The 12,549-nt window shown below is 39.0% G+C and overlaps 1 protein-coding gene across 2 annotated transcripts in view; it reads left to right on the top strand.

The window, feature by feature from the left end:
* The window catches only part of LOC121957558 (fibrocystin-L-like), a 54,294-nt gene that overhangs the window by 12,831 nt on the left and 28,914 nt on the right, over window positions 1-12,549 (top strand). The window contains exons 15-34 of one of the 2 annotated variants that reach the window (XM_088090305.1): window positions 61-152; window positions 261-420; window positions 1,536-1,671; window positions 1,847-1,990; window positions 2,153-2,307; window positions 2,488-2,598; window positions 3,337-3,489; window positions 3,925-4,046; window positions 4,130-4,293; window positions 4,539-4,708; window positions 6,162-6,294; window positions 6,582-6,736; window positions 7,536-7,655; window positions 8,051-8,156; window positions 8,943-9,050; window positions 9,152-9,307; window positions 9,437-9,558; window positions 9,936-10,068; window positions 11,519-11,711; window positions 12,312-12,451. In XM_088090305.1, the coding sequence (XP_087946431.1) occupies window positions 61-152; window positions 261-420; window positions 1,536-1,671; window positions 1,847-1,990; window positions 2,153-2,307; window positions 2,488-2,598; window positions 3,337-3,489; window positions 3,925-4,046; window positions 4,130-4,293; window positions 4,539-4,708; window positions 6,162-6,294; window positions 6,582-6,736; window positions 7,536-7,655; window positions 8,051-8,156; window positions 8,943-9,050; window positions 9,152-9,307; window positions 9,437-9,558; window positions 9,936-10,068; window positions 11,519-11,711; window positions 12,312-12,451 (2,773 nt within the window). Of the gene's footprint in view, window positions 1-60; window positions 153-260; window positions 421-1,535; window positions 1,672-1,846; window positions 1,991-2,152; window positions 2,308-2,487; window positions 2,599-3,336; window positions 3,490-3,924; window positions 4,047-4,129; window positions 4,294-4,538; window positions 4,709-6,161; window positions 6,295-6,581; window positions 6,737-7,535; window positions 7,656-8,050; window positions 8,157-8,942; window positions 9,051-9,151; window positions 9,308-9,436; window positions 9,559-9,935; window positions 10,069-11,518; window positions 11,712-12,308; window positions 12,452-12,549 lie in introns of both variants that reach the window. The other variant, XM_042506188.2, reaches the window with a different exon arrangement.

Below are 12,549 nucleotides of genomic sequence, written 5' to 3'. Positions count from 1 at the left end.
AAATATAATTCCTTAAACCCTCTTTCCTGCTTGTTTTTCTCCCCACAACCTTCACAACAGGTCAAAGTTGCGTACCAGAAAAGTTATGTCTCAGATTTCACGAAAAGGGAGTCACAAAAGACTGAACCGATGTTTCTAGTTGAAGATGAAGCGTAAGTGCATGACTCTGATGGCTCCAACTTGCTCTTAAAAACTATTACTTATTAAATCATAGCACACAGTTTCCCATAAAAATAATTTAAAAACTTTTTTCCCCCCAGCTACTACTTTGAAATTCTGCATCAAGAATATGGCGGTGCAGCCAGTGTGAACATGGCCTTGTTCCAAGGGGAGAGCTCCTTTACAGAAGCCCAGACGGACGATGCTGTCAATGAAATTCAGGCTATCATAGCTGAATACAACGTGTTCGATGAGACACAGGTATGTAGCTTCTGTTAAACACACCCTGTCCTTTTTTGTTGAGTTTGATGAGCAGAAGCTCAATACCACTAACTTATCTGATCTCTAAATATGAAGCTAAAGCCTATTAGGTTAGTATAAAGACTGGAAACAGGAGGGAGTGCTACCTGTCCGCGGAAGTCACTGCTCCTGGACAAGAAATAGTGCAAATTTTCATGCCTCTGTGACAACAATAGCCATGACCGGAGGCATTATGTTTTCGGGTTGTCATCTGAATGTCCCACTGTCCCATCCTTGATATATCTCAAGAACACCTCAAGGGAATTTCTTCAAATTTGGCACAAACATCCATTTATCACCATGATAAACTCATTCAATTTTGGTCATAGGTCAAAGGTAAAGGTCCCTGTGATCTTGTTTGACTCATGCTAATGAACACAATATCTCAAGAAAACCTTGAGGGATTTTTTTTCAGTTTTTGCACATTGACTTGGACTCAAGAGTGAACTGATCTGATTTTGATGGTCATAGGTCAAAGGTAAAGGTCACTGTAACCCTACATCCATTATTGCAGATGCGATATCTTCAGAACACCTTAAGGGAATTTCATCAAACTTGGCACCAACATTCAAGTAGACTCAAGGAACTGATTAGATTTTGGTGGTTAAAGGTCAAGGTGATCTTAAAAATCATGTTTTGGCTATAACTCAAGAATTCATGTGCTCAAATTTTACAGTGTTCTGATGTTCTGCAACAACACTTTTCTGGCTGTTACTCAAAGTAATATGACATTTGGTCTGATACTGAAGTGGGGACACTAATTATGGGCGTCCACCTTTAAACTGTGCTGATTTTACAGATCTTCTGTAAAGATCAAGGCTGACGTCCCATTCTTTATGTTATCACTGTAAGGCTACAGGCTGCCTCTACTTACTTACTAACTAACTAGTTAAGGTCAGTTAGTGAGCTGGTGTTACCGTCGGCAGACCTTTTAGCCTTTGAACAGAGTTAGCTAGCTGTTTCCTGTTTTGTAGTGTCGCTAAGCTAATGCAGCACTATCGTCATATTTAACATGCAGATATTAAAGTGGAATTTGTTTCTGCATCTCATCATCGCTCACTGTTACTGTCAACCAGGTGCTGACCTTTGATTCAGGGCGCAGCGATGTCCCCGCAGTCAAAGAGGTGCAGATGGTTACTGTCAGCAGCGACTGTGCTAGCCATCTTTGTGGGAGCACCTTCTTCAGCCTCGGATACGGAGATGCAATGACAGGTAACGTGTCTTACAAGTGATTTATTTCTAAAAAACTGTAGTTTGATGTGTTTTGCTCATTGATTTCCCCCTAAGTGTAATGACTGCATATGTGTTTGGCGCCACAAATCAAGCTTCCTACGCCTCTTTTGCATGTTTTACTATCATCAGCTTCCATTATTCCTCTTTTCTTTAGGACCGATTCCAGTCAGCGCCTCAGCAGCAATGATCGAAGCATCCTTGAACGACCTTTGGTCCATCAAACCCGACACAGTCCAGGTCACCAAACAGGACGACAGCCAAGGATCTCACTTCACAGTCACATTCCAGTCTGACAGAGGTATGAAGAGACAGAAACGTAGCCTGCATTTGCATTTGTGCATTTGCACACACGTGTCAGGCATTTGTGTGACTGACCATCATGGTGCATGTGTAACTGAATGTATTTGTCATTTTTAGCAGCAATAAATTAACTGATCATTTGTACTTTTTTTGCCTACAGGAGATTTCGAGCTTCTTCACCATGAGGTTTTTGGTGCAGACACTAACGTCTCTGTTGTTGAGGTCACGAAGGGCAGAAGCAACATGGAGACGGTCACTCTGCTGTGGGGGGGGATTCCCACAAAGCCCATCGCCTTCAATGCCCCTGCATCTGAGGTCTGTCGTGTAAAAATGTCATTATTCCTCTCTAGAGTTTCATACACAAAGTTTTTTGAGATAAAAACTATATAATATATGATTTTATTTCTCAAACTGTATTGTCAGACTAGATTCTCATGTTGGACTGCAGTTATTGCAGTTTGTGTAGAAACTGAGAGCTTGTGTGATTGCGAACAGGTTCAGTCGGCTCTGGAGGACATTATGAAAGCCGAGTGTCCCGGAGAGATCCTGACCAGTGAGGGGACTGACGTGAAGTACTTCAATGACTTTGAAGAGGAAAACTCTGAGGTCTGTGAAGACAAGATGACAGACTGACTTTGCACTAACAATTGTCTCTAACTGTAAATGTGAATGAGACGAAAAAAATATTTAGGACTTGTAAGTTAAAGGCTAACTTTTTAGACTCCAATTAAGTAAACAGTAGTTTTATTATTCGTATTAGTAATAATAATATAAGTATTTTATTATTAGTGGTATTATAGTCTTTGTCCTTCTTCTCACTATTCCAACAATTGTCAACTCTTGTTTGCTTGGGAAAAAATACCTTTATTTAGCCTGTTGTAAAAATACCCTTGCTCTTAATAAAAAGTATATATATTATTATAATTATTTTTTTAAATAGAGTCTGATGGGTTTTGTGATTTCTGGGCTGTTTCTAGTTACACAAAAGGTCCATCTGTGTTAGGAATATTCCCATAATATTTTTGGACCTGTAATAATAATCAGAGCCTGTCAGTGGCAAATACAAATAGTTTTGGGGTCAGGGAGTTGGACTACAGCCTTTTTCGCCGCCGCAATGCTCTTTTGTCAATATTGGTCCAATTTCAAAGATTTTTGTTCCCATTAGTTACTCAGACTAAAAAAAAGAAGGTCCAGATAGAAAAAGTATTTTCTGTGTCGGTGTCTTTCCAAAACTGAACCACTTTATTTACTTGAAACACTCCTTTTACTTCTCTGAATTAGCTCACAGACCTTATTTCTTCAGAGAGCATCTAATTTTGCATTGTCACTGTTTCTGATTTCCAGCTGTTTGATTCTGCTGATGACGGGACTCCGGTGAAAAACTTTGCTTTCTGTGGCCTGCGGTCGCTGAAGAACCCCAAGGTTCTTTTCAGGGACAGTTACACCAAAGACGCTGGTGGTAACTACGGACCAGTTTCACTGGACAAATATCCCACAGTAAGACATATGACTTCTTTATTAATTGTTCATTTAAGGGCTGAGACTAACAAGTATTTTTACTGTTGATTTGCCCATTTTTTTTTCTCTATTCTTCGATTATTGGCTAATTGTTTTGTCAATAAAATGTCAGAGAATAGTAAAACATGCCCTGTGTAATTATCCAGATCCCGAGGTGATTTTTTCAACTGGTATGTTTCACTGACCAGTAGTCCAAAAATCCAAAGCTAATTATCATGCATGACAAAGAAAAGCATGCAGTTTTCACATTCAAGAAGCATGAAACCAGCAGATTTTTTGGATTTTTTGCTCCATCTGATGAGATGGATTGATCAAGAAAGTAGTTGATACATTTTCTAAAATATGTCAGTGCCTATTTAAATCTTTGCTCCTTCTGTCTCTAAAATTTAACTTACTCTTCATCTTTCCTCGCAGCTTTGCTTTGCATACAAGGGAATGTTAAAAGATGAAGTTGGAATAAGGTTCAAGTACGACACCGAAGGCCAAACCAAAACTGAGACCGCAAAGATCAGCACTATCTTCAATAAGGGCCACAAGTTAGTAAATCCCACAAAGTCCATTTTATTTGTCAAATAAGCAAACTTTTCAGCAGCTCATAAATGTGATTATTTTTTGACAGATGGAGTTATAAATGCATGGACCTGCAGAACTCCCTGCAGACTGAATACATTGGAAGCAATTACAATCTGTACCAGTTTTACCTCTACAAAGACGAATCTGGTGAAGATTTCTACGTGGATGCTGTTCACATTGGAAAGACACCCACCACAATTGATGAAAATGGTACATAGCTTGATAATAGTTTTGATTTTGGGGGAGCTGTTCTTTCGTGTTGAGCCCAGCTGCTGTTCAGAAGTGCAATCGGTCAAAATTCGATTTTTTTTCTGCACATTTTCTGTAACAGTTCAACATTGTGGACGATTTGAATAACTTTCTTTGTATTATTGTTGATATTGATGTTAAACAATGTGAGTTTTTGTTGAATGTTAAGCAGTTGGTTTTATTCCCCACCTGTTGTTTTCTTACAGGTGTACCCCATAAGAGGAGACCACCACCCTTTGAGGCGTCTGGTCGTTACTTTGAGGTGATCGCTGTTACCATGGACACATCAGTTGCATCACAGACCAGCTACGAGATCAGGGCCACACCCGCTGAATGTGCCTTTGATTTCCCACTGCTTGGAGTTGGCTTCCTGCAGGTAATAGCTTAACTGAATTTATAGTAACCCTTCGAGACCCACCATTGACCTGTTTTCTTCTTTATTGAGAGGAGATTGAGGGGAGATTGCAGGTCAACAACATACGCCACATAGGAGTGGTATACGTCATCTGAAAACTGAGAACTTAAAGATTAATTTGACAGGTACCTCGATGTGTCAAGTTTTTCTTGTCATAAATCTGAAATAACTGTGCTTTTTTTAGGTGCCTCTTCAAACTTTGAAAGTTTAGTGTTTATTGGAGCTTAGAGCATTATGATAGATGTATAAGATGGCCATTCCCATGCATTTGTACATTTTTACCTCAGCAAATGGCGAACAAAGTTTGGAAAATTGACCAATGGTGCTCATGGGCAATAATAACTTTAACATTTGTCAGATAGCACACATGAAGTCTAAGTAAAGCGTCAGTCATTTATGCTGCACTGCATCTGTAATTTATGTGGACAGTTGCAGCTCTCATTAATGCATATTCATGAATGTATACTGTAGCTGTTATGATATATAATATAATAGGAAATTAATTTGTAATTTGAAAATTTCCACCAATGTTGACTCCATGGTGACGGCCTTGAGTTATGTAAACAAGTGAAGACGGGGCTTTCCCATTTACTTGAGTACAGTCAGAGTCTGTCGGATTAACAATGTGAAGTCTCTAATCTGCCCGGCTTGTGTTTCTTGGGAAATAAAATCCACACAAAGGAAGGACTGCGGCCAGAAATCAAACCTGACTCTTTCAGCTGTGTTGCAACTTTACCAAACTTTTAGCCAATAAAATGGATGTAGAAGGCAATACAAACGTGCTAAAAAATAGGATTTATCCCGATAACAGTTGAACAAAGACAAGAACTTTTCACAAGGAAAACCAGATGTCCGATTTAAAGTACCAGATTCAACAGCGTGACTAAAACAGCGTTTAAAAACGCAGGAAATGTTCTGTAGCTCAGGTCATGTTACATAATTTACAGTACAGCCACAATGATCCTGTTTGTGTTTCATGCCTCGACATGCTCGTGCAGTCATCATTTGCCTAACAGACTGCAGCAATGGAAGCAAAGAAAGACTACTGTATAAGGACTGGCACGGAAAAGTATGGGTGCAGGGTGCAGTGTCTGTTGAAATTTGTCTCAGTTAAATCTCAAAGGTTGTCAAAGGTTAATCCATTGTTATTTGATTCTGTACTGTTTGTTATGATTTTAAAAACATTTTGCCACACTTGTGAAGTTTTTCTTAACAAAGTTGATTTGTTTAAAGATGCAATGTGTTAAATATGTCCAGAATTTTTCATTAAAATAATTCAAAAATAAATTAACCAGTATTATAAACAGACCGTGAAGAAGTAGCAGTTTTGAAATTATGTAAAAAGACGTCTATGTATTGTAAAATGGTAAAAGGATCTTTTTAATCCTCTTCTTTCTCCACCTGTGTTTCACAGATGTCCGGCAGCAGTGAGGACATGGCTTGGTACAGGGAAGGACCCACCACCGTTAACGTCACCCGCCTTTACAGAGCCACGCCTCCTCTGAACGGCACCTTTGATGTGGGGTTTTATGGAGGACAAGCTGAAGGTAGCTCAAACGGACACGTGTAATATTGGCATCGAACAGCTCTAACTGTTGTAGATGAATGCACGTTGTTCTGCAGATAGCATCACATCACCCAAAAGCTTGTGATCAGGTTTTGTAGTGATGAGAACTGAATGGTTTGCAGATGTTTGGTCAGTTTCCAAGACTCCGCTATTCACATGCAGAAAATTAAAAATGTCTTTGAGAATTTCACTCCACGTGTCCACATGCAGCACTCTGTCTACATACATTCACGCAGGACAACATGTAACAGCTGCTTTTGTCCTCAGGTGTGTCGGTGGACATCAGTGAGGAGGACATGAAGTACGCGCTGGAGGGAATCGATGGGATGGGTCAGGTCAGCGTATCAAAGCTGGGAAGCTGCAGACGCACACAGTGGCAGGTCAAGTGGCTCACTAACCCCGGAGACCAGCCTCTGCTGGAGGTCAGACTCTTATTTCATCATTATTTATCATTTTAGTAATATTGGCTGTTATCAGGATGTTCTAATGCACTGCTTGCATATATACAAATGAAAAGTGATCCACCACAATTTGTATATAACCTGCAAAATCATGAGACATCAATTTGTGTATGACCCATGTAATTTGGCTGTGATCATCAATGCACTGACAGGAAAAAAAAGAAGAAAGCAGTATCAAGAGTGAAACAGTTTGAGCATTTAATTCAATCAAGAACTCAGAAACATGAACTTTTAATAGAATATATGCCCATTTTGAATAGCAAACATTTTTAAGCAGCTCATTAGTAGAAATGTCTACTTACTTTTGCTATTGATCTTTTAAAATAATGAAATAAAGTTGTTTTTTAAACTTTTACAATTATTGTTATCGCTCAAAATGCAGTTTTAAAGTTGTCTCGTGTCAAACTTTGTGGTGAAATTATGTTAGCCGGCCACAACTCATCACAGACTTTAAAACATCATATAAAAATGTAGCTGATTCCTTTGTCTATTAATTATAAGAAACACATTTCTGATATTTCCGTCAGTCAGTTTGACTACACATTTAGTCTACAGACCTTTTGATGTTAACCCTCACCCAAAAAGTTTAGTCTTTCAGATGTTTTCACGTGATAGATGAGTGCAGGTGAAAACAAAGCAAACATTTTGATGTTTCATTTTTGTTTCTGTGACCTTTAAAGGATCAAACATAGCCATGTGCCTACATTTTCTGAAGGTGTAAAGAGAAAAGCAGCTTGATTGTGATTAGTTGTTTTTATAGATTGACAGCTCGGCGGTTGTCGGCCAAAAACCAGTCGTTTTCGCCAAAGAGACCAAAAAAGGAGGATTGTTGAGGCGAGGCTTGACAGGTTTCACCCGCGTCGCTGAATCCAAACCACAGGTACTAAACTGATTGAACGAGCTCCAGGCATATTTGGTTTTGAGTTTCCCCATTATCTGTCTGTCAAACGTCTGCTCTGGCCACTGTTGACTTCATGGTGTGTTTGTTTACTGTAAATCCTGTAGAGCAAGACATATATTTGTCTGTAGCGTTGCATAATGCAGCTGTATTTGTATATTTTTTGCCTCCCGGCAGGATTTGATTCAAATGATAACATGTTACTGAATAACCGCTTTGTACTGATGTGACAGCTACAGTCCCCTATTAATCTTTTGTTATCTCTGTAGTCGCAGTAAAGTCACGTTAGCAGTCATTCTGATCCAGTGTGTCACTTTCATGTTGTGAAACTTTGTCTTACAATTTTCTGATGAGGAGTTTTGTGATGCTTCCTGCAGGCGGTGGTTTACATCAACGGTATTCCCTCCAAGTGTTCAGGTGACTGTGGGTTTGAGTGGTCCAAAGAGAAGACTCCCATTGTGACTGGAATCAGCCCATCTCAAGGTGTCGGCCTAAAATATTATTTGTTGATTCAGCATGAAGCATTTTTGGCTACTGATTGATTTTTAATGTGCAATATGCACAACCAGTTTTTGCTCCTTTAAATCAAAACAAAAAGTTCAACTGAAAAATCACAAAAAGACAGCTTGTGAAGGAAAATACTCAATACCAGTTTAAAAATACTTCAATTTCAGGGCACCCGGTGGCTCGGTGGATAGAGCAGGTTCCCCATGTACAGAGGCTGTGACCTCGCTGCAGCGCCGTGGGTTTGATTCTGGCCTCGGCTCTTTGCTGCATGTCACCCTCCCTTTCACACACAACCTGTCCTATGAAATAAAGGCATAAAGAGCCCAGAAAAATAATCTTAAAAAAAAACAAAAAACTTCAATTTCAAGTAATGAATAACTGGCAAAAGTTCTGCCAAGATTTAATGACTTGTTAGCTTTGGTATAAAAAAAGAAGAAGAAGAATTAACCCTTTGAAACCTGGTTCAGCATCACCTTTCTTGTTGTGCACTCAGATGCCTTTCACTAATATTTGAACCTTTTAACCCTGAGCTAATTGGTGTAATTTCTTTCAAAAACATGGCAAAACAGGTAATAAGCAAAGACCAAGAAATGAGTTAATGTAGATTTCCTTTAAATAAAAAGCTATGATTATATATTTAAAAATATTTTAAAGATTATTACATTTTAAGCACATTTTTCAGGAAGTTTCCCTGTTGTTTTGTAAAACATGGCGATGGTGGTAAATGTTGTATCTATAATTAAATATGGCTGACTTTTTCAGGATCTCACGGCCTGGGGACTCTGCTGACGATCACTGGAACTGGCTTCAGTAATGAAAACGCCTCCATCATGGTGGGAAAGACCCCGTGCCATGTTGAACAGATCGATGGTAAGTTATAGACTTTTGCAGGAGTGAAAACTGCATCTTTTTGTTAAATTAGTCGTGTGCTTTCATCCGGTGAAGGAGTTTAACCAGATTTGGTCTTTCAGCCACCTCTCAGGTGTGCAGACTGGGCAGCAGCAGTGCCGGCACACACCCCGTGCACGTTAACTTCCCCTCTCTGGGTAACGCAGGAGGCAACATGTCCTACTTCACCTACGAGCTCATTGTTTCCTCTTTCTCCCCGCTCTCTGGAAGCGTGGCAGGTAAGATAGCACTCAGAGAAATCTGGCGTTTTTATATCTTTTTTATATTGCAAAATCGAAAGCAGTATCACTTTCTCTATAATACAGTAGCTTATACAGTAACCATTGTCTTGTTTTATGTTTTCATAGGAGGCACGCTGCTGACAATCACTGGTTTCGGCTTCAGCCTGAACACCACAGTGACCGTCGGCAGTGAGGAGTGCACCGTGGTTCATGTCAGTGACACTGAGCTGAAATGCAGAACACCAGCAGTAAGTGTACCGACTGTAAAATTATGTTTTTTATTTTGTTCTTCCTTTTTTTATCTGGGTGTTATTTTCCTACACTATCAAACAATTTATCAATCTGTAGTACAGGGAAGTAAGCTCATATTATACATTTTGTGTGTAAAATTGCTAAAACATCAGTGTGCAAGACCTTCTTTATTATACCTCTAGATAAATGTATGTATTTTTGATATTCAAAGGATGGGTCAAATGACATTTTGCATAGCTTCTTTTACAAACAACCAAATTGTTTGCCATCATTTTCCAGCCTTGCAAAGATGCTGAGTCCTTTATAAGGCTCTTATTTCACTTCTTTTACATATTCATTAATAAAGAAATAAATGCTTATCATGTTATTTCAGGGTAGTGCAGGATCACAGAGCGTCACAGTGATGGTTGGAAACATGAGTCAGACAGCCAGCAGCTCCTTCACCTACGATATTAACCTCACACCTCAGATCTCCGGTCTGAGTCCTCAAATCACCACAGTGATCGGTGAGTTGAGTCATTTTTGTAGCCTTTATAAATCTGTATTCATGCACTTGATAACCTTTCAGTGAGGTAGGATCATTATAAAGTGTTACTGAGATGGGTAAACCCAGAAGAGAAGTTTGTTGCAAATGAAGGGTTTTGTCCTGAAAGGTCAATAGAAATCCGATCTGTCCACAAACACAATGTAAAGTATGTTTCTCTTTGTTCATAAGAAGAACAGGATTCAGAATTTATTTATTGTATTTCAGTGCCACACCTCATAACATTTCCATTCTTATTTTTCTCTAACAAACAGTTCTCTGTAGGCATTGTGCATTTGTCATTAGCGACGCAGTCCGATTAGAACGAGATGTTACAAAACTTATTTTATAACATCCACAATGTTATTCTGCTATTTCTTATATTGTAGAACCAGATACTAACAGTTACTGATAGTCAACTTAAAAGCTCTTCTTATCATTTTTTTTGAGACACCATAACACAAAATTGTAGTAACTGAGGTTAAAGGGACAGTTCACCCCAAATTCAAAAGCCCCTTTTTCCTCTTACTTGAAATACAACTTATAAGTTTGGATATTTTTTGGTGTGAGTTGCTGAGTGTTTGAGATATCAGCTGTTGAGACTTCTCTCTTCTCTCCAATATAATGGAACTAGATGGCACTCGGCTCGTGGTGCACAAAGTGCCTAAAAAATACATTTGAAAAATGTCTCCTTTAAGGAATCATCACCCAGTTACTCAAGATAACTAAATCAGACTTTCAAAGGTCTTCAAAATGCTCAGACATGGCATGTAGGATTTTATGATTTTTTTTCTTGCATAAATTTGCATCATCTGTTTTCTATAAAAGATTTACAGAATGCCTCTTGCATTATTTTATTTTATTTTATTTTATTTTATGATACCTCTGGCACTCTGCAGCCAGCACAATCTATATTGTTAAATAGTACAACAGATGAGAGAGAAAATGAGTGTACATTTGTGATTTGAAAAAAGCCTCCCTGATTGGTGAAGAACATAATATTTCAGTCTAACTGTATGTTAAGGGAAGGTAGATCGCATGACGTTTTGGAGTTTTTCTGTTCAGAGATAACATGCGACTCCATTGTCACCAGGAGCTTTAAAGAGCGTTGAAACCTTTTGTTATCACTCACAGCTCATTAATTCTTGTTTCACATAATGTCGACCTGCAGGTTTTTTCTGTTTTTAGCCCTTCGTGCTCGCTAAACTTTGAGAATCTGAATATGAGAGACAAACATGTCTCCCCATGTAGTTATATCACAACAACCGACAACAAGAACACCTGTTAATCTGCCAGACAATCAGTGGCAGCACTCAATAATTATATGAGGAATTAACCAGGTGACAAGTGCTAATTATCTCGGCACTTGAGTGACAGAAGCTCCTTCGTGGAAAATTTCTTTTGAATTTCGTTTTTCACTTCTTTTGTTGTAGGACAAGAAGTTCTCACCATCCAGGGCTCGAACCTGGGAGGCCGAGACAATGACAGCGTCGTGTTCGTAGGCAGAAAGGAATGTGTGACCGTGCAGTGGACGGCGACGCGCATCACCTGTCGTCTGCCTGTGCTGCCGCCCGGCATGTATAAGGTGGATGTACAGGTTGGAAACAATGGCTACCCCCAGACAAGGTGCAGTCAGCCGCCGTGAAAGACACTGTCACACGCTTTTTACATACCAACCGAGACAGTGCTGACAGTATCACGAGCTGTGATCTTTTTTTTTTTTTACCATGGCAAAAAGGGCGTCACGTGAGCTTTTGTACACATTGCTTAAGAGATAAAGGGATGGTAGATGTAAAGATAAGGATTTTTTGCAGAGATTTTTCAGTTTATCAGACAATATGTACTTATATAGGACAGAACGCAGTTCTTGGCAGGTAGATTATTCACATAGTTTCTTAAAAAACATTGTAAAAAAATTGCCTGATTTTTTTTTTTTATGAAAAAAAAGAAAAATAAGGAAAAAAAGGAAAACAAGGCAAACAAGATTAGGTATACAGAAAATGAATGATAGTGATAATTGTTGCAAATTAGTTAATATAAAGTTATATTAAGTTTAATTCCAGGGGAACAGTTTAGGCTAACCAAATCTGTCTTTAGAAAAAAGAGACAAATAATAAAATCAGTTATTGAAACATAATAATACTTAATCAGTTTTGCTTAGAAGCCAGATAATGTGGCTCATTCAGGATTTAATTGGACTCTTTTCTGCTTTTCGTCTCAAAGCAGCGGTGTGAACGCCACCATTGAATACATCCTGGAAGTCCACAGCGTCTCCCCGCAGCTCGGCTCCTTGATGGGAGGAACCCGGCTGACTGTCTCTGGATCTGGTTTCAGCAACAACACCTCAGACAACAAAGTCTCCATCGGTAAGCAACACGAAGCCCAAAACCTTATTAATGCAGCAATAATTTTTTTACCAAATAATAATGGGTGAGTGGGAACCAGAAGTACAGCTGCTGTCACT

Source organism: Plectropomus leopardus, chromosome 17 (assembly GCF_026936395.1).
Source record: "Plectropomus leopardus strain MGB_pleo_1.0 chromosome 17, ASM2693639v1, whole genome shotgun sequence".
NCBI lineage: Eukaryota > Metazoa > Chordata > Actinopteri > Perciformes > Serranidae > Plectropomus > Plectropomus leopardus.
This window is presented reverse-complemented; position numbering and strand designations above follow the sequence as displayed.